The sequence below is a fragment of the Procambarus clarkii genome, chromosome 14, assembly GCF_040958095.1.
Source record: "Procambarus clarkii isolate CNS0578487 chromosome 14, FALCON_Pclarkii_2.0, whole genome shotgun sequence".
In the NCBI taxonomy this organism is placed as follows: Eukaryota; Metazoa; Arthropoda; class Malacostraca; order Decapoda; family Cambaridae; genus Procambarus; species Procambarus clarkii.
The window spans coordinates 1,385,451-1,406,295 of record NC_091163.1 but is presented as its reverse complement, the minus strand read 5'-3'; the positions used below and the strand labels follow the sequence as shown (position 1 = coordinate 1,406,295).

At 37.5% G+C, this 20,845-nt stretch overlaps 1 protein-coding gene across 1 annotated transcript; it reads right to left on the bottom strand.

Moving 5' to 3' along the window:
* Window positions 1–7,720: 7,720 nt before the first annotated feature.
* On the bottom strand, window positions 7,721–20,232 carry LOC123755908 (induced myeloid leukemia cell differentiation protein Mcl-1 homolog). Its single transcript, XM_045738848.2, has 2 exons — window positions 19,429–20,232; window positions 7,721–12,654 (listed from the first exon to the last, which is right to left on the bottom strand). Exons 1-2 carry the CDS (start codon window positions 20,113–20,115, stop codon window positions 12,532–12,534), a joined length of 810 nt encoding a protein of 269 aa, XP_045594804.2. The 5' UTR covers window positions 20,116–20,232; the 3' UTR covers window positions 7,721–12,531.
* Window positions 20,233–20,845: the final 613 nt, after the last annotated feature.

Genomic DNA, 20,845 nt, shown 5'->3' with positions numbered 1-20,845 from the left:
ATCTTTAATCATCCTTTCTTGTGGTTGGTTAAAGATATTGACCATTATTAACTTGTATATTTAACAAAGTATATTTTGTTATTTATGCCTCATGAGTATTGGTAACTGATACAATATAATGATCTCTCAGAAAGCATTTGTATGCAAGTTGAATTATTAACATCTGCACAAAAATTACGTAAAAGGCATAGAAAGTGAATCTGTAGATTTTGTAAATTGGTTTATGGCATCTCATTGCCGGGGACATGAGGTCTGTACTCGGGCATATCTGCCTTTCCCAGAATGCAACCCATAACAGTTGCCTAACTAGGTAAACAGTTGCATCAGGTGAAAGGAAACCGGCTTGTTCATCTGTGTCCTGCCCAGAAATTGAACCAGGGACCATCAGGTAAGAGCAGTAGAACCCTGCATTGGTAAAACTTAACCAGGTACCTGTGGGCAACAAAATAATTTGGCAACTTTCATCCAAGATTGGTAATTTTATTTTCATGAAAATAAGGAAGTATATTAATGGTTATTCAAAACTGTAGAATGTGTGTGAAGAATCTAGTAGAGAAAAAGTTGCCAAAGTATCCCGCCAAACCCAAATTATCGCAATCAAATATTTATAAAAAATACAAAGCCTGGATGGCTTTATGGTACTTGCTACGGAATATTCAAATATTCCTAGTATATATAATTTAAGATACCAATACAACAACAGAAAGGCAAAATAAGCAATATCCCAAAAGAACAGTGGGGAAAAAATCCAATCCTAAAGGTGTGGGATGTGCTACAAAATGTGCGACTGTTAGCGTGACAATGCAGTTCTGTTCCATGAAGTGCCCACGAGTTATTCATGTGGGGTCAACATGTAACTTGGTTAAGACTTTCTACACTTATTACTATGGCAGGAGGAACCAAGTATCAAAAGAAGGCATGAACCGTGAAAGAAATAGATAACACCATCTGTGGCACAGAACAGTAAAAACGGCTTATTATTCAGCATGCCTATATGAGAGCAAGGAAACTTAGAGTGATGTCAAGGGTATCTGATTCACCAAGGACTTAATTGAGGGACATTTAAAAGGCAAGATTTACAATTGTGAAAATATATATACAGTATTCTACATTGCAATGTGGGACAATTCAATTCTGACAGTAAGGCAAATGTCATTATTCCACGATTTGATTGTGGCAAATGTGTATCCTGACCAGAGACTTCTTCCTTCTGCTACCATAATAAGTAGGGAAGTTAATTTATTTATTTATTTATATATATATATATATTATTATATACATACATTCTTACATTCTTGTACAGCCACAAGCATGTGTAGCGTTTCGGCAGGTCCTTAATCCTTATTTTCCCCCGGAAAATGACTTGCTAATCGTTTAACAACCAGTTACCCATTTTACTGTTGGGTAAACAGAGGCTACAGTTAAGTGCTGACGCCCAGTAAATATCCCCCGGCCAGGATATGAACCCAGGCCAAAGCGCTCGCGATATGCCAGGAGAGTGTCTTACCACAATGCCATGGGGACTGCTCCCCTGGGTATGGGATGTAAGCAAATTATCATCAAATTAAGGCATTAGGCCGGGAAGACTACGTAAGTGTCACTGGATATGCAAAAGATGCTAATGATTAGTCAAGATGCCTGGGGCCAGGCTTGACTTGAAAGCTTGGTCTAACTCTCGCAAGCCTGGTTGTTGCCGCACTTCTTGAAGAAACCTATCTAGTTTTCTCTTGAAGCTGTCCACGTTTATTCTGGCAATATTTCTTATACAGTACTTGCTGGGAGTATGTTGAACAACCGTGGGCCTCTATGTTTATACAGTGTTCTCTGATTGTGCATATGGCACCCCCTGCTCTTCACTGGTTCTATTCTGCATTTTCTTCCATATCATTCACTCCAGTATGTTGTTATTTTACTGTGCAGAGTTGGGACCTGGCTCTCCAGTATTTTCTATGTGTATATTATTTGATATCTCTCTCATCTCCTTTCCAGTGAGTACATTTGGAGAGCTTTGAGACAATCCCAATAATTGAGGTGCTTTATCATGTCTATGTATGCCGTATATGTTCTCTGTATTCCCTCTGTTTCAGCAATCTCTCCTGCTCTGATGAGGGAAGTGAGTATTGAGCAGTACTCAAGACAGGACAGCACAAGTGACTTGAATAGTGCAACCTTTGTGATAGGATCCCTGGATTTGAAAATTCTTGTAATCAATCCTATAATCTTTCTAACTGATGCAATATATGCTTGGTTATGCTCCTTAAACATTAGGTCGTCAGACATCATTATTCCCAGATCCTTTACATGCTGCTTTCCTACTATGGGCACATTTGATTGTGTTTTGTTTAAGGTCTTAATTTTTACCATACAGTACCTGAGTACCTGGAATTTATCACCCTCAAGCAACATGTTATTTTCTGCTGCCCAGTCAAAAACTTTATTAATATCTGCTTGTAGTTTTTCAATGATTTTTCAGCAGAGGTAATTTTCATTCTGATTTTTGTCATCTGTAAAGGATGATTCAAAGCTGTGATTTATTTTTGTCTATATTTGATATGAGAATCAGGGAAAAACATTGGTGCAAGGACTGTACCCTGAGGTACAGAGCTCTTAACTGCGCTTGGACTTGATTTTATTTGGTTGACTGTTATTCTGTATTCTGTTCGACAGAAAATTGAACATCCACCATCCTACTTTACCTGTTATTCCCATTAACCTCATTATGTGTGCTATCATTCCATGGCTATTTATCGAATGCCTTTGCGAAGTCCATGTATACCATCTGTGTATACCATCTTATGAAGATGGTATACACGAAGTCCGTGTATACCATCTGCATTCTCTTCTAATGTCTCAGTGATTGTTGTAGTAGTCAAGTAGCTGTGAAAGGCACGATCTTCCCGCTCTAAAGCCATGTTGGCTTGGGTTGTGAAGGTCTCCATGAAACTGGTGACCTGACTTTGATCACTCTCTCAAATACTTTTATTATGTGGAATGTTAGTGCAACTTGTCTATAATTCTTGGATAATGGTTTGCTCCCTCTTGTGTAGAGGAGCTATGTCTGCTGATTTAAGGGCATCTGGTATCTCCTGCGTGTCCAAGCTCTTCCTCCACACTATACTGAGTGCCTGTGTTATTGGCACTTTGCATTTTTTAATAAATATTAGATTCCATGAGTCTGGACCAGGGGGGCTGAGTGCATGGGCATGTTATCAATTCTCTCTCAACATTTGCCACGCTCGCGTTGATATCAGTTATATTTTCAGGGATTTGGATATCACGCATAAAAAAAGTTGTCCGGATCTTCCACTTTTATGCTGTTGTTTAGAGTGCTAAACATATTCTCGTACTGCTTTTTTTAGGATTTCACTAATTTCTTTGTCATCCTTAGTGTACGAAACTTCACTTGTACGAATAGGTCCAATACCAGCAGTGGTTTTTGCTTTTGATTTCGCATATGTGAAGAAATATTTTGGGTTTTTCTTCATTTCTTGTATTGCTTTCTGTTCTAGTTGCATTTCTTCAATCTGATATAAATGCTTCAATCTCCCTGTTTTTTATTTTTAGGATTTTTATTACTTAGAACAGTTTCCCATTGAATGTTTGTAAGTTCCCTGTTTATTTTTTCCCAGTCAATCCTTTTATTATTAAAATTTAATTTACTGAATAACCCCTCTCGCTTGATCATTGTTTTAGGTCTATTATGAGTATTGATGTTAATTTGCACTTCAATGAGTTTGTGATCTGAGTATGTGGTATTTGAGATCATAATGTTCCTGATTGTCTTCATTGTTTGTGAAGACCAAATCTAGAATATTTTTGTTCCTAGTTGACTCTGTTATCTGCTGGTCAAGTGAAAATTTGTACCAATATAAGTACAGTAGTTCTCTAATCTCTGGTTGGTTATGTCCAGATAGATTTTCTAGTATAATATTATTGTTTGTTATTCTTCCATCTTAGACTAGGCAGATTGAAGTCACCTAGGAAGATAATATTGGGTATTGATTTTGTCAGTGTGTCTCTAGGCTATTCTCTATTATGTTTATCTGTTGTGTGTATTCCTCAGCTGTTGCATCTGGCAGTTTGTATATAAGGATAATAACTAAGTCTATTTTCTCTATTTTTACTCCCAGTACAGTATAGGGATGTTGCACCACCTCACTTATAGAGTTAAGGAGCTCCAAGCATACAAGGTCTCTGATATACAGTACAGACCTACTCCTCTATGTGACCTATTTACCTAGGGATATTAAGTAAACAATACCTACAATACTCCCAAAAATCAGGACATTCCACAAGGTGCAAAACTAAGTAGAGCAATAAGGAGCAGGGAGATATTCCATTAAATGCCCACAAATAAAGCAAGTGTCCAATAGGCAGCCTAGTTAGAACGGTTTCCTACTGCCTATTATGGTGGTAAGAGGATGGCCACAGGGATAGGTAACATTTAATAGTGTACAATTTGTTAATCATGAGAGCTAGCTATCGATCTGCAACAATTGTAAATTGCATTATGAACATCTGCAAAATTTGAAGATTCTACCTGCTAAAGTTGAGAAATGACCAGTGCTAGATTTCAATGATTTAAATCATTGAAATCTAGCACTGGCAGGAAGCTATAGCTTCCTGAGCTGCAGCATCCGCACGCTCATTTAAAGAAACACCAATATGGCTGGGAACCCAGCAAAACTCTATGGACTTAAATTTACAGTACAGGGTACTAGAGATAAAAAACAGCCAATGTTGAATCTCGACGACTACTGGATGGACAGGATTAAAGGACCCGAGAGCCATGAGGGCACTGCGAGAGTCAACTACAATCACAAAGGAGGGTTGACAACGAGAAAGCAGGAGACAGAGAGCATAGAGAATAGCATAAAGCTCCGCAGTGAAGATGTTAGTATCTGAAGGGAGGTGACACATATAAGTGCAATTAGGAAAAACAACAGAGTAGCCTACACCATCCACAGATTTAGACCAATTGGTGAAGATGGAAACGGAGCAGGAGCACTTGAGAAAAGTGCTCAAGGAAAAGGCATTTCAGAACTGTAGTAGGGGTAAAAGCTTTAGTGATCCGGGTCAGGGAAGTACAAAATTTTGGAAGAGGGACTCTCCACGGGGGAAAGGAAGGAACAATACGAGGAGACACGTTAGAAATACGAATGTTAAGAGCCCTGTAAGCGAGACAGAAAGAGGGATGCGGTGAAGAGGAACAGGAGCTACAGGAGGGGTAAGAGTCAAAGCACAACAGAGGTGAAAGGAAGGATGTTGCAAGGACCACTATCTTTGCCAGATAGCAAAGACAGTAGCAATCACAGTGGTCCTGGAGAGACATGAAGGCAGTGTCAACACACAAGCTGAGGGCAGGAGTCGAACGAAAGGCACCAGAGCCGAGGCGCAATCCAGCATGGTGCAAAGCATCAAGACGGTGAAGAGCAGAAGGAGAAGCAAATGAGTAAGCAGGGCAACCATAATCGAGTTTAGACAGGACGAGAGAGGAATGTAAAGAGAGGAGCGTGCGTCTATCCGCCCCCAAGAAGTATGGGACAAAACCTTAAGGAAGGCAAGGGCCTTAGAGCATTCAGCTTAGAGGTAAGCGATATGGGCTGACCAAGACAAACGAGTGTCAAAAATTAACCCCAAAAGCTTAGCGGAATCCCTGTACATATGGGGATGGCCATAAAGTGACAAAGAAGGACGAAGAATGACATGCTTCCGAGTAAAAGTCATAGCACAAGTCTTAGACATAGAGAACTTGAGGCCATGATCGGTGGCCCAAGACAACACGGCATCAATCGCAAGTTGAAGCCGCCATTAGAGAGGAGAATCATCACCCTGACAACAAAGGGTGAGAGCGGAGAAGACGCCAGAAGGAAGGGAGGAAAGAAGACCGTTTAAGGCAACTAGAAAAAAAAAAGTAGTGCTCAGGACACTACCTTTGGGAACACCCTCATATTGCCAAAAAGGGGCAGAGAGAGAGTGGCACCAAGCTTCACCCGAAAGGAGCGACGAGAAAGAGGAAACTTTGGAGGAAGAGACGGAGATTCCCACGAAGGCCAAAAGAATGAAGTTGGGACAAAATAGGATACTGCCAGATGGTGTCTTGAGCCTTTTCCAGGTCAAAAAGACGGAAACAACGGAGGTCTTCGCAGCAAAAGCAGTACGAATGTAAACCTCAAAGTTCACCAGGACATCTGTTGTGCTGCGGCACTTGTGAAAACCATATTGAGAAGGGGAGAGGTGGAGATAGCGTTTTAAGAACCACATCAAACAACCGTTAACCATACGTTCAAAGAGCTTGCAGACAACTCGTGAGGGCAATAAGGCGAAAATCCTTAGGGGATGTCCTGAGAGACCCTGGTTTCTGGACAGGGAGGACAAACGGCATTGAGCCAGTCCTCAGAGACTAACAACGACTCCCAGACCCTATTAAACAGACTCTGTAAATACTGAGACGCGCATGGAGGAAGATGGCGAAGCATCTCATAATGAATGCCATCGGAGCCCGCTGCTGTAAAACCAAAGAGGGCCAGGGCAGTATGAAGCTCAGAAAGAGAGAGAGAAGGGATCGTTATAGGGAAGGTGGAGATGGGTACAGAAATCCAAAGGACGAAATTCAAGAAGAGGCACACTTGACTGATAAACAGTTTTAACAAAAAAATAAGGAGATACCCAAGTTACAGAAAATACTACTCTAAGAGAAAATAAATAAAAGATACTTGAGGTCAGAAGTGTGACCTCTAATATCAAGCCTTACATTACATAAGAGCACACCTAATTGTGCTCTTACATTTAAGAGTAATGTTTACTACCGAAAGCCCAAAACTAAGAAAAATATGATCTTAAAAAATAAAATCCAAATATCTGAAGGCAATTTTATAGTAAAATCAGTCTACTAGAAAAATATTGTACACTGTATGGCAATATGGGTTTTTGGAGATACTGTACCAATGTATTGTATAACCAGAGCAACAGTACAAAATAGGCAAACCTTAATGCTAATACTGTTTTACTCACTCCTGACACCACAAACACTTCACAGATCATTGAATTCTACTCAAAATCTTAACTTTTCTCAAACTTAAGATGATGTTATGCATTTACAGTACTTACAAAACCTTTACAATCCTTACTCATGGCAGCTTTGTTTACATTAAGCTTTTACAAGTTTTAACATTTCACAACACAAGGTTATTGTTATAAAAACTTCATAGTGCTTCAGAGCTCAAGCTATTTAACAAATGTAAACAAAGCCACCATAAGAGAGAAAAGATGTACAGGTTTTGCAAGTGGTTGCATAAATGCTTAATGAATTAACTCACTTTCCTTCCTTACGGCCAGTCGGGAGGGAGGGACATCACGCTGGACTTGTGATCCTGTGGTCCCGGGTTCGATCCCAGGCGCCGGCGAGAAACAATGGGCAGAATTTCTTTCACCCTATGCCCCTGTTACCTAGCAGTAAAAATAGGTACCTGGGTGTTAGTCAGCTGTCACAGGCTGCTTCCTGGGGGTGGAGGCCTGGTCGAGGACCGGGCCGCGGGGACACTAAAAAAAAAAAGCCCCGAAATCATCTCAAGATAACTACCATCCCTTACTCCACTTCCACAAATTTCCCTTTTCCAACACAGCCTGTATGTTTATACTGTACTGATTGACCATTGCACATCTTATGATCATTTAAATAAAACATTCAAATATATCAAGGAGAAGAAAAATATATATACACATTTTATTTTTTAATGTATACAGTATTTATAAAAACTGCCAAAATATGACTAAATGTTACACTCTTCATGAGAGCAAAGAACAGCAATAACCTAATCAGTTTCATATAAACCAATGGTTATGAGCAATAACTCAAAATTGTATGCCATTCAGTTCAAAATAAAGATGAAAATTTTCGAGCATTACATCATCATAATGGAAAAAAACAAATACAGTAATAAGGTAGGTGGTTTACATAATTCAATGGTTATGGGACATCAAAATTGCCTGTGCCTTTCCATGGAATGACAAACCCTTACTACAGTACTATTAATTAATATAATGCATTTTACTGCAAATTGAGTATATAGTTTATACAAATTATTATATCACAAAGAGATTCAAGAAAATATAAATGTTTAATTTGCCATATGATGGCAAGCAATTGCTAAGGTAGTTGACTAGATATATTTATTACTGCTATGCCACAGAAGTGATCAAGGTTTTCTAACTAAATATTAATTTATCACTGAGGAGCAATTTATGAAGGCATCACTATCCCTACTGTAGAGTATATACTAGCAATTTTATCAAGTAATCTTTAAAGGGAAAAAGTGGAGGTGATCGTGTGCATGTGTTATACCAATGTTTATCAGGTATCGAGACTCCAAATTTGAAACAATTTAGAAAAAAAAATACATGAAACTGACTCTCCCTCAAAATTATCTGCTACAAAGTCTCTTCTCTTTGCTTATGCTTGCAACTATGATGGGGCTACTATTTTAAAGTGATTTAATGTCTACAGTGCTAAAATATCTTTCAAAAGCCCCAATACAAAACATTAATTTTTGAAAACAAAATTAAAATTAAAAATGAAAACATTACTTTACCCAAAGAATAAATATATTTGAAGACATTTTACTTCTCAATGCCAATATAAAGTATCCAAACTAAATGCTGTACATAAATGACTTAAGCTGCAAACCATGACTACAAAGCAAAAAGATATTTACCAGATACTGAAAAAAATTAATATTAATTGCAAAACCATTGGTACACACAAAAAAAAGGGGGGGGGAATTATATAATACAGTATTTACAATTACTCTTTAAATTTGCAAGCGAGACTGGGATGAAGTCGACTCAAGCCTTTAATTTGTACTGAATAATCCTCAGGTTCCTAGCACTGCACAGCATTTACACTAGATGAAATAATGCACAACAAATGTTTTAGTACATTATTACACAAGGCACCAGAAGCCTTGTTAACCAAATCCAAAGTATGATTTTCTTCAACATTATATTCAAGAAATCAAAATGCCATAAAGAATAAACTGAGAAGTATTTATAATCCAAATGATCGCAGTATTATAAAAGTAATGTAGCCTGCCTCTTAAGTAATAAAGAAAAAAGAATATCCCACCTATATGACAATTTACAGTAAAATTCAGCTAATATTTTTAGTTCTCCAGAAAGAAAAAAAAACACAGTACAAGCCTACAGTATAGTATAAGAGTTAATAAAATTACAATGTACCCCAAGAAAATGTTTTACAAAACTTAATACAACAAATGGATAAAAATAAAAATACATATCCTAAATTTGGAAGTTAAGCTAAACAAAAAATATATATACTGTATAATACATATATACTGGTGTGAGAATGGCTGCATAAAGATGCAAGCCATAGAACACCAAGAACTATGACCTGACCAGGATTCGAACTCACGACATCTAGGATCACCCCCAAATGTACACAGTACAGTACCATGACCACTGCACCATTAGCGAGCAGGAGGATAAACACAAGGTACCCACTGGAAAAACGAAATCTTTCAGGAGTCAGGAAGAGAGAAAGATCTGGGGATTGATATCACACTAGACCAGTCCTCTGAAGCTCACAAAAGGATAACATCAGCGGCAAATGCAAGGCTAGCAAACATAAGAACTGCCTTCAGAAACATGTTTAAGTTATCATTTGGGTACTTCGTACCCAAATGAGTCACAGGAATGTTAGAAAGAACTTTTTCAATGTCAGAGTAGTTAACAGATGGAATGCATTAGGCAGTGATGTGGTGGAGGCAGTCTCCATGTAGATATGATAAGAGCCCAGTAGGCTCAGGAATCTGTACACCAGTTGATTGACAGTTGAAGCAGGACCAACTAAAGCTCAACCCCCACAAGCACAACTAGGCAAGTACCATGGATTGGTGCGGTGGCCACGGTACTGTGTACGTTTGGGGGTGATCCTGGACATCATGGGTTCGAATCCTGGTCGGGTCATATAGAGTTCTTAGTAATATATACTGTACTGGTATTGATTTTTTTTATAAACATCGTTACCAATGACGGCATACTGGCACTGATGTGCAATAAAGCTGTTCCTAAAGTCCTAATCTTTGTCTACTTCAACATTCTTTATCTATATTATAACTTCACAAGTATAATACACTTTCATTATGGAATATTAAATAAGAATGTTACAAACATTACTCGGCTGAATACAACTGGAACTAACAAGGCTAACCTTGTTAGTATCTTTGCTACTTGACAGGTTACAGTACTGTACAGCTGTAATTGATAAACAACCTTTGATATTTTTAGTTACTGTAGATATTTTTCTATAGATTTTGAGCTTTGGTTAAAATAAGTCATTTACATAATAATGAAAATTATAAAGGCATCCCAAAGATATGTACAAACATAATAAGGGTTAATCAGATGTTCCACACCAAGCTATATTCTCCTTAAACAATATTTTAACTGCATATGAAATTATATTTTATTTGGAATGAAATTAAGACACAAAGAGCAATGCACTTACCAATTTAACTGTGTTTATAATATAAACAAGGCAATCTAATTAATGATCTAGATTAGCATTCTGACAATTTAATAAAATAAAATGGGGTTTCGGAAGACAAAAATTATTATAATCAGTCAAGCGAATCAAGAAAGGCATTGAAAATACACACGGTACCTATATTATCATAGAATAAAAATATAATAATTCCGAACAACTTGTAACTGTAGTAAATGTGAAAGATGTATAATATATTGTATTAAATATACAGCATTCTCATGCCCATAACAATACAACCCCCCATACTTACCCACCCATAGGCCTAGGCTAATTTGACCAATATCCAAACAATTATTTTCCAATTGTTTTTCTAGGTGTATAATCTACACCCATTTTTGAAAGGTAAATCTTGCAAAGAGCTTATAATATATTGTATATAATGTCTTGAGAAAATCCACAATGGTAAGCCAGCCAGACAGATAATGTAAATACTGTACTACTGGTGTCTAATAAGTACCACTAGGAATTTGTTAATTCATTCCGAGTGTGATATGTAACTATGTATTGTAATACAGTAGGTTTAGCAGTTTGCCATTTCTCTCATTTCTGAATTTTCTTACACTTTACAAAAATTTAGACAATTTGTCTACGTCAAATATTTTGGAATAATAAATGGGAGATTTAAGATGTCGTTTGGATATTAAAAGCCAACTATCAAATTAACATATCCTAATACTGCTACTGTATTATAATATTTAAAAATAGTACAGCATAATGATTTATGTTATGTACAACTGGCCATTAAACCACCAGTGATGCCTATAATTCTTATAAAGCAGATCAAATTGTAAAGCATCACCATTTTAGAAGACTACTGTATATTGCAATTAAACACCTATTCTGATGTTGAGAAAAATCCATGTTTAATTTTCACATGCAGTAATGCTTACGAAAAAATGAAGAGCGTTACAATTCACACTTCATCATCAGGAAGACGTGTTAAGACTTTCACTCGTATCCCTTATAATCTGATGACTATGCATTTGTCAATACATGTATTATTTTATTTCACTGCTTGTAAAAGAATGAATCAATAATACAACTATGCTTTAATAAAGTATATTTATTTTAGATATGAATAAAAATATGTAGTTTGAAAACCCTAAATTTTTCACAGCATATTATGTACAGTTATTTATATTATGGCCTGGGTAATGGTCAGAAACAGTTTACCGGGGTTGTAACATTGATGCATTTGACATCAATTTAATACAGTACTGAAGTCAACTGTCAAAGATTGCCAAAGTTGAACCACAGCTGATCATTGTTTACTTGCAGTCTGTGTAGTAGAATATTTGTATACTTCAGCCTGAAGCCCAACAATCTGCGATAGGTACAGTGTAATACCAACACAAACATTGCAGGTTGTTAGTGTACATATCAACTGCATCCAAATTAAAAAAAAATAAAAAAAAAATTAGGTGTAATGTAAAAGTACAAAAAATTTAGGGTGTATTTCTGTAAAGAAATTATTTATACACCAAGAAATTGTAATTTTATGATGTATAATAATCTTCCACTGGAATGGAGAATAAACAAAATCGACAAACACATAAAAAGCATCAAAAAAATATACACAGTACCATATTTCTATTATCATAGAATAGAATGTGTAATAAGAAAGATCTGAAATATATTAAATGCAATATACACCATACAGTAGTCATTCAAACCAGACCCCCTTCTTATAGCCATAGGTTTGACCAGTACCCAAGTAATTATCAGAGTTTTCAAGGAGTACAGTACCAGCTTAAATCGTTAATAGTCAGTCGATGCAACCTATGATTTCAAATTGACAACACTAACAAATATTTACAGAAGTGATTGTGCCATGTGCTAAACTATGAAAGGTGTTATCAATTGGCACATGGGTTGTGCAAAAGGTGAGCCGCAAGCATGATAAAATCCTCCCTATCCACACCTGGGCCGCCAGTGTTCCACAACGCAGTACCATGCAAATGCAGTAACTAATGAGAGGTGAAGAATGATGCAGTAGCGGCCAACCCTAATCCAATAGCTGTCCATGTGAGGTATCTCCACGCCTTACTTTCCATATCTTCTTCGGCTGGAAACTCTTCACATATTTTTATCTGCAAAGGAGGAAGACTAATTACAAATGCTGACATATCAATGATTTACAGTACTGTACTGTATTTGCATTAACTTTAATAATAAAACACTTGGATGCTGCATTTACTTTAAATGCTGTACAGAAAATTTGTTTAACGATGGTAAGTGTTAAACTATTGTGCTATATAGTACTGTATTCAAATTTCAGCTACAATAAAGTTTGTATTATTTATTAAATGTATTAAAAAATTAATTTTTTTCCAACATTATATTTCGGCAATTCTTCAAATTGAACTAATGAGGTATCAAAAACTGTCATAACCCTACTTTCCATGGGATGGGGATAAATCAGTGAAGAGAGGAGAGCATTATATAAAAAAATTAATATACAGGTCTGTACTGTATATTTAATAAAGTGACCAATCCATTTGCCAATCTCACACACAAAATAAACCCTGCAATAAATGCTGATGTATACTGTATACATCAGGTAACAAATTGTTAAAGTTTAACATACGTCATTGTTAAAGCACAATGTGCCAAATAAAATATATTATTAAATATTTATCATGATTATTTCACCCAGAAAAAGACAAATACAGTATTTACTTATGGGTAGTGTGGAAATATTTAGGCATAATTTCCAGAAGCCATCAAATTCAAGGGCAGAGAGGACCACATACACTGGTGTAGATTTTTTTTTTTAACAAGCCAATTGGAGTTTTTTTATAAGGAAAACATGATTTTATACATGTAAATATCACACATTTGGTCGATAATGGTAAAATATTAAAAAAAATTATCTTCCAGTATATTCGGTACATCAAAGTACAGTGGCACCTCGATTAACGAGCGGCTCTATCTATGAGCATTTCGAGTAACGAGCAAGCCACTCGCAGCAAATTTGTCTATTGATGAGCTTCACCTCTATTAACATGCAAAACCACATGGTGCTTCCTAGCATCTCGCGGGGTCTCTCAAATTCTCGGACGCCTCCGACGCCAATGTTGTTTTTGTATCGCGCACGACAAGCATCCCTCTGCATTTATTTGCGTTTTTTTTTTTTGTGGTTTTGTGACTGCAATTTGTAACGCACAATGTTGCCAAAGAAGCTGCTTGCTAAAGATAGTGTTGTCAAGAGGAAGAAAGACAATTACTGTGGATTTGAAAAAGGAAATTATAGCAAAGCATGAGCGTTGTGTCTGTGTGACTGATCTCACAAGGTAGTATAGCAGGTCCTCATCAACAATTTGCACCATTAGTAAGGGGATGAGGAGGTAAGGGAAGATGCTGCCTCTTCCAGTGTGATCAGGGAAGTGTATGAAAAAGTGACCGCATTCTTGGAAAAGCTGCCCTGATAAAGCAGTGACAACCCGGTGTGTGAACATGTTTAATGACAATTTGCTGTCTCATTTTAGGAACATCCTAAAACAAAGACAAAAGCAATTGTCAATAGATATATTCTTTGCAAAAGTAGAGAAAAGAAGAGCCAGTGATAGTGAACCACAACCCAGTCCCAGTGGGGTGAAATTCCCAAGAATGAGAACCCGCCTGACTCAGAGGTGGATTTTCCTTCCACACCATAACCCCTCTCCTCCTTCCCACCTCCCCATCGTCTCCCTCAAGCCAGCAACAACTCTTCATAAGGTAAACGTGAAAACAGTACGACAAAACACTTATAATTCCATGTGCAGTATTATATTTACATTATAAAATGACATACAAGTATGGATGTTTTTGGGAGTGGAACGGATTAAATTTATTTCCTTTATTTTAAATGGGAAATTTGTTTCTCAAGATGAGTTTTCCACATAACGAGCTCTGTGCCAGAACAGATTAAACTCATTAATTAATAATTAATTAATTCTGAATCTAATGTGGTTCAATCACACAAGAGTAACCAAGAAATTCAGGCTGCCAAACCTGTGTTTGAAATATATGCCAACACAAAAGTCACCAATTTCAACATTCCAGTTTAGAGAATATTTGAATATAGCAGTTTGATAAATATTAATTGCATTATAATATTGTGAACCTTCCAAATTCTGAATCTATTTAACAGACTGCACAAGGCACGAGACCAAAACAACCCACTAGCTATCTCCTTTAAGTAATTTCCAGCAGATAGTTTTTTTCCCTAATTTTTTGCCATTGTGATTTACTGTGGTGACTCCCCAGAGATTATGTACTGGATCACTAGACATCTGTGACCCACGAGGCTTACTGGGTGCAGGTACTTTACCACAATCATGCCCCACCTTACAAGGGGGGAGATTATTTAGTGAAGGTCAGAGATGGCACCAGAAATGCTAATTTAATAATGGTTATGGTAAACATGCCTAATCATTAACTCGTTCAAATTAACATATTTCATTAGAAATTTATGAAAATGAACAGCTTTTGTTGTTGGAAAGATAATGGACCTAGTTTGAAATAAACATTGTATGGCAAATTTTACCTTTGAGGGAGAAGTTTAGCTTAGACAGAAATGAATATTGATTCACATTTCCTTAACTAGTACAGAAGACAAAAGTACTAGAGTACCCTAGTTTTATAGGGCTAGGTCGAAATTTAAAAATGTTTAATCTAGGAAATAGTTTGGGATGCCAAAATGTCAGTGGGCCAGTTTTATAAGAAATCACATAACTGACATGCATTTTGTAAGTGAAGCATTGCATTCAGTGGGGGTGCAAATAAAGTTTTTTGAAAGTGATTATCAGACCATCTCTGATTATTAATTTGAATGAAATCCCTTTAATGAAAATCTTAAGAAAAATGAAGTTTTGGGTTTGGAAAATTAGAGGACAGGATCATTTACCACATTATGGTACATGGTGCTACTTTTTAAAAATAAGATTTAGAGACAGAGAGAGGCATTTTAGTTGAGACCAACTAAAATGCCTAAACCTGTATTCTCCTGGGCATAGGCAGGAGATACATAAAATACACCTGGAATATATTAGAGAGGCTGGTCCTGAACCTGCATGCAGAAATAACACCACGAGTCAAGATGACATGGCAGGATGTGCCAAATACTCCTGTTGAAAACCAAAAGTGCGATAGGTACCCTGAGGGAGAACTATCAACATCAGAGGCCCGAGACTGTTCAATACGCTTCCACTACACATAAGGGGCATAACTAGCCGACACCTCACAATGTTCAAGAGAACTTGATAAACATCTCCAAAGGATGCCTGATCAACCAGGCTATGATTCATACGTCAGGCTGCAAGCAGTCACGTCCAACAGCCTGATTAACCAGTCCAGCAACCAAGAGGCCTGGTCGAGGACCAGACCCGCGGGGACACTAAGCCCTGAAATCATCGCAAGGTAACTGCACAGTAAGGTAACCCATTAAGCATGGCTAAACCAAAATTCTATGGTTCATTGAATATGGACAATTTTACAATACTGTACCTGTATTGTAGTATAAAAAAAAGGGCCAATTATTTGGAAAACTGGATTATTTGTGAAGATCTTAAACCTACCCATCAGGATTTTGGTAGTACAGGGTACCTGATTATTTTGTACTGAACTACTCAAACAGAATTTTAGAGGATCCAATGTAATAAAATTTAGGCTGACTGAGCATCTGCAGCTAGGGCCCACAGGGGACCACATGATATGAACATGATCTGTATGGAATGAATAGCCATTTGCTTCAAATGTTATTGGAATAGAGAAGAATGAGTTTACTTCAAGAATGAATTCGCTCCAATAAACTTTGTCGTACCAAGTTTGCAGTGTACAGTACAGTACTAACTAATCTATAAACAATATTAGTTCTAACTGCTGTATACATTTTTACAATTGCAGCCAATGAAGGTAACTACCCGTAGTGCCTCATGCCAGAAATCTCTGCCGATGCAAAACTGTAGTGAAGACCAGTAATGGAAAGTCTCTACTCTTCCACAGCAAAAGAACTTTGAATGCATCCATACTATGCTCAGTTCTACAATTTTTCTGCAATAGTTCTCATTTTTCTTTATGAACTCAAGAAACATTACTTTTACACTCCCTGTACAATTTAGATTAACCAAGAAAAGTTGTATAGATGTTTAAAAGACCAAAATCAAGCACCAATCTCCACCAAATGGCAGCATTACTGTGGAAAACAGGTTAGTGGTGTAAGCAATCCTTACTTTACTCTTAGGATAGTGAAGCCTGTGCTAGGGTAAGCAGTGACAAAGGTTGGGAAATGGAGAGCTATTGGGATACCCTTAGGACCTTAGGAAAAGGGGGATTTCATTTCACTGCATTATATTTTCAAATTGGTTACCTCAGTAAGTCCTCTATCTTTCCTGCAATGGTGCAAAGCAAAACCTACTTGTGCACCAAGCATGCACAACTGGGACTTACTAATGAATGCAGGAATTTTCAGGTAGAGAGGAGCACAGGTGATAGACCAGTCATGAAAACTTATAATTTTTCATATACTATCAGTGGGGATGAGAGAATCTGGGGAATATCTGGTAGCCAAGATTCTGTTTTACCTTTAGAAGCACTGGGCCCCTAATATTGGCAACTTTAATTAACTAGATTATTTAATGTATAATTTTAGTACCTACTATTTAATCACTAACATGTTCCTATGTACTATTTTATGAAGTTGTTTAAGTATTAATGTATTAATTTGTATTAATGGATTCTATACTGTATGTATATACTGTATATTGTACATTGAAAATAATCAATTTATTAAATAAAGTAAACACCGCTTATCTTCAGACATACAGCATGGAAAACATTAAAATAGGTAGGCCAAGCATTAGTGTAAAAGTATTTAGTGTTTTGATGCGAGAGTTGTCTACTTGAGGTCAATGTTAAAGAGATTGAATAACAATACAGTAGGGTGTTCTTCACTGTCATCATGCTAAGTGATAAAAATCGACCCCCCAAAAAACCAAGCTTATACAATACAATTCTGCAAAATGGCATTACTGTAATTTGACATGCCTAGAAACCGTTTCCAAATCATGTGTTTTACTGCATTCTCTGATCTTCAAAATAGATTCCTGGACCAGGTTTGTCCAGGCATGGTAACAATAAAATGTAACCCTAGTGGTATCACAAAGTCACCAAATCTGCCTTCAAACTCTCTCACTCTTCTCACACATTATTTCTAATTTAAAACAATTAAGGTTATGTTTTGTACATTGTAACATATTCAAACAAAGAAGAGGTATATTTTATATTGTATACAGTACTGTGCAGCATGTGTTACTGAATATGACGAAGGGTTAGATCAATGATTTTGGCACAAATCTTCATTATATTTATATCGTTCTTCACTTGAGAGGGAAGTTGAAAATTAACTTGTCAAAGACTGCCTGATGGATATTGCTAAAGCATGCATTTCACAGAAACCCTTCAACTTCAGAGGCAGATGGAAAACGAATACAAATTGGCAGAAGTGACTATATATTTCGTGTAGTTTGAGAAGCAAGGATTGTCAAGAGGACTGCACTATCATTGATCAGCTGGGGCAGTGTGGGGTGGTGAAAACTGGTACATCTGTCTAGGTTTTGTAGATGATAGGATTCACTTGTGTGTAAGCTGGCCATTGACATTATAATGTACTTGATAAGGCTTATTACTCAACAGCCTGTAATGAAATGCTCATCTTGAGTATGATCTAGCATTTTAACATTGTTGATCATGAAATGTGACAACTAGAGATACAGGTGACTGACATTCAACTATTGTATAGATCATATTTAAAAATTAAGATGACAAAAATAAAGTTAGAAGTGAAGTCTTGTTAGTAATTAAATCATGTCTAAACCAACATTAAAGGTACACTATGTCAGGTAATGCAAATACTGACTTCATAATCAGAGAAATCAAGGATAATCAAAGTACAGTCCCTTCAATCTTTAAAATCATTATTGGGCATGAAAGTTTTGAACGAAGAACTACACTGCCTAAGATCACTATAAACTGCAGCTTTAAAAGGAAAGGAAAGCATTTTCAATCAAAAGCAAAATACTTTCTTTACTCCAATAACAAACAAATGGAACTTACCAAATTATTTAATCAATGGACAGTATACATTTAAAACCAAAATTGAAAAGCAGTTCTACTACCATAAGCTTTCCATAGACAGCCTAGTTTAAATCTATTAGCTTGTTGCAGATTTAATTCCTTTGCAATTTATAAACCTGGGGGTGAGGGGGGAATAGTTCATTAACTTTTTTTTTTATCAAGCATCACTAACAAAGCTTTGATGGCTTGTATTTATGGGTCAAGTGGAGAACACCTTACTGTATTGTTATTCAATCTCTTTAACAGTGACCTCAAGTAGACAAATCTCATATCAAAACACTAAATACTTTTACACTAATGCTTGGCCTACCTATTTTAATACGTTTTCCATGCTGTATGTCTGAAAATAAGCTGAGCTTACTTTATTTAATAAATTACTTGATTATTTTTAATGTACAATATACAGTACAGTATATACATAACATACGTTATAGAATCCATTAATAAAAATTAATACATTAATATTTAAACAACTTTATAAAATAGTACATAGGAACGTGATTAAATAGTAGGTACAGAAATCATACATTACATAAAGCCATTAATTATGATCAGTGTAAATCCTGGCTCACTGATGGTTCACTAGACAAAATCTAATACTCCCCGACAGACAACAGAGATAATATAGTGTACTTGCTGCAATCATTGTCAATGCAACTACACTGTCACTCAAGGTTAGAACCACCAATAGGACCTGCATGATTCACATAATACTAGTTTATGATAAAAACCAAAAGAACACAACTTACCCAACCACCAGCCTTCCTGACGAAGGGCGCAATCACTTCACTGGCGTACGTGCCCATGAACGTTGCTATTGTGTCGTTGAAGTCCTCTATATTTTTTTCTTTGCAGTACAAAGCCAACTGTCCACCGAAGGCATAGAGAGCCACTATCCTGGCCCAAGTAATAGCCATCTTTCCACCTTCAAATAGTTCATTGGCAACCGCAACAAAGGACACGTATCCGGTCTCTCTGGTAATGTCAAATCTCTTCATCATTCCCTTGAAGAGTATCTCGTGTCTGTGCATCATCATCTTGACACACCTGAGGAGTGTCTCTTCCACCTTATCGTTCGACTTCGCCTCCGTCTTCTCCACCAGGGAGAACACTACATATTTGGCTAGACTCGCAGCCTTCTTCTCCACACTATCTCTCTCCCGCGACCTTTCCCGACTCTTGGCTTCCCTCTGGCTACAACTTTCTACGTTAGCCTCCTGCGTGTGGCCGCAGGAGGCGGCGTGGGAGGCTGGCTCCTGCTGTCCGTCACTGTCGCTGGCACTGCTGGTGCTGCCATTACTCACTTCCGCCTGCCCGTTCTCACACCTGCCCTCCGCTCTGCTCGCCGACGGCGAGTGGAACCCTTCGTCCGTCTCTGTGTCACTACTCCTCTTTATGACCACAGCCGGGCTGGCTTTGTTCGTTACGGGCGCCATCGCACACGACGTCAGCGAAGGTCACACTGGAGAGCGTTGGATCACAGCCGCCCTGTTGTTATTGTCAACACCCGACTGCTGCCGAGGCGGGCTCGGGCCTCCTCGGCTCCGTGACGTCACCGTCTTCCCTGCCTCTCGTTGGTTGTCTTGCGCCACTCCATGACGTCATCACCTCTCTCGCTCCCTCATTGGTCGCCCGCTCCGACAGCTGATTGGACCAGCTGGCCAAATAGGTCGCTCTTATGAGCATAGTATATAGAGCCTACTACTGCTCGGCACGGCCACTTGGAGATATTTGTATGGTCGTCGTTCAGTCATCCATTCACAATAATGTATACACGGAAAAAAGTCCAGCTACCTCCCAATTAATGCACACTAAAAGTTAATTTTAGTCCAGAATTATGTTCTGGTCGATCAGTAGGCTACTGTCATGGTCATAATAACTCCTTCAGAGGTTGAATTAAAGTCCTTAAGCTTAAAGCATTATGTAAGTTCAATTATGAATACTTGGAGTGTGTACCACGGTAGTCGGCCTGCGCCACAACCAGGCAGTCCTCTCCCGACGACTTGGTCACAATGGAATAGACATCGCCCAAGCATCTATATATCTTCACATCACACACCTTCCCAATACTCCACTTACAACAAAAAATTATCCCGACAGAGCGAGAATCTATAGGCCTTGACTTAGGGTAAAGCCAGGGTCCAGGGAGGGTAAAGCCAGGGTCCA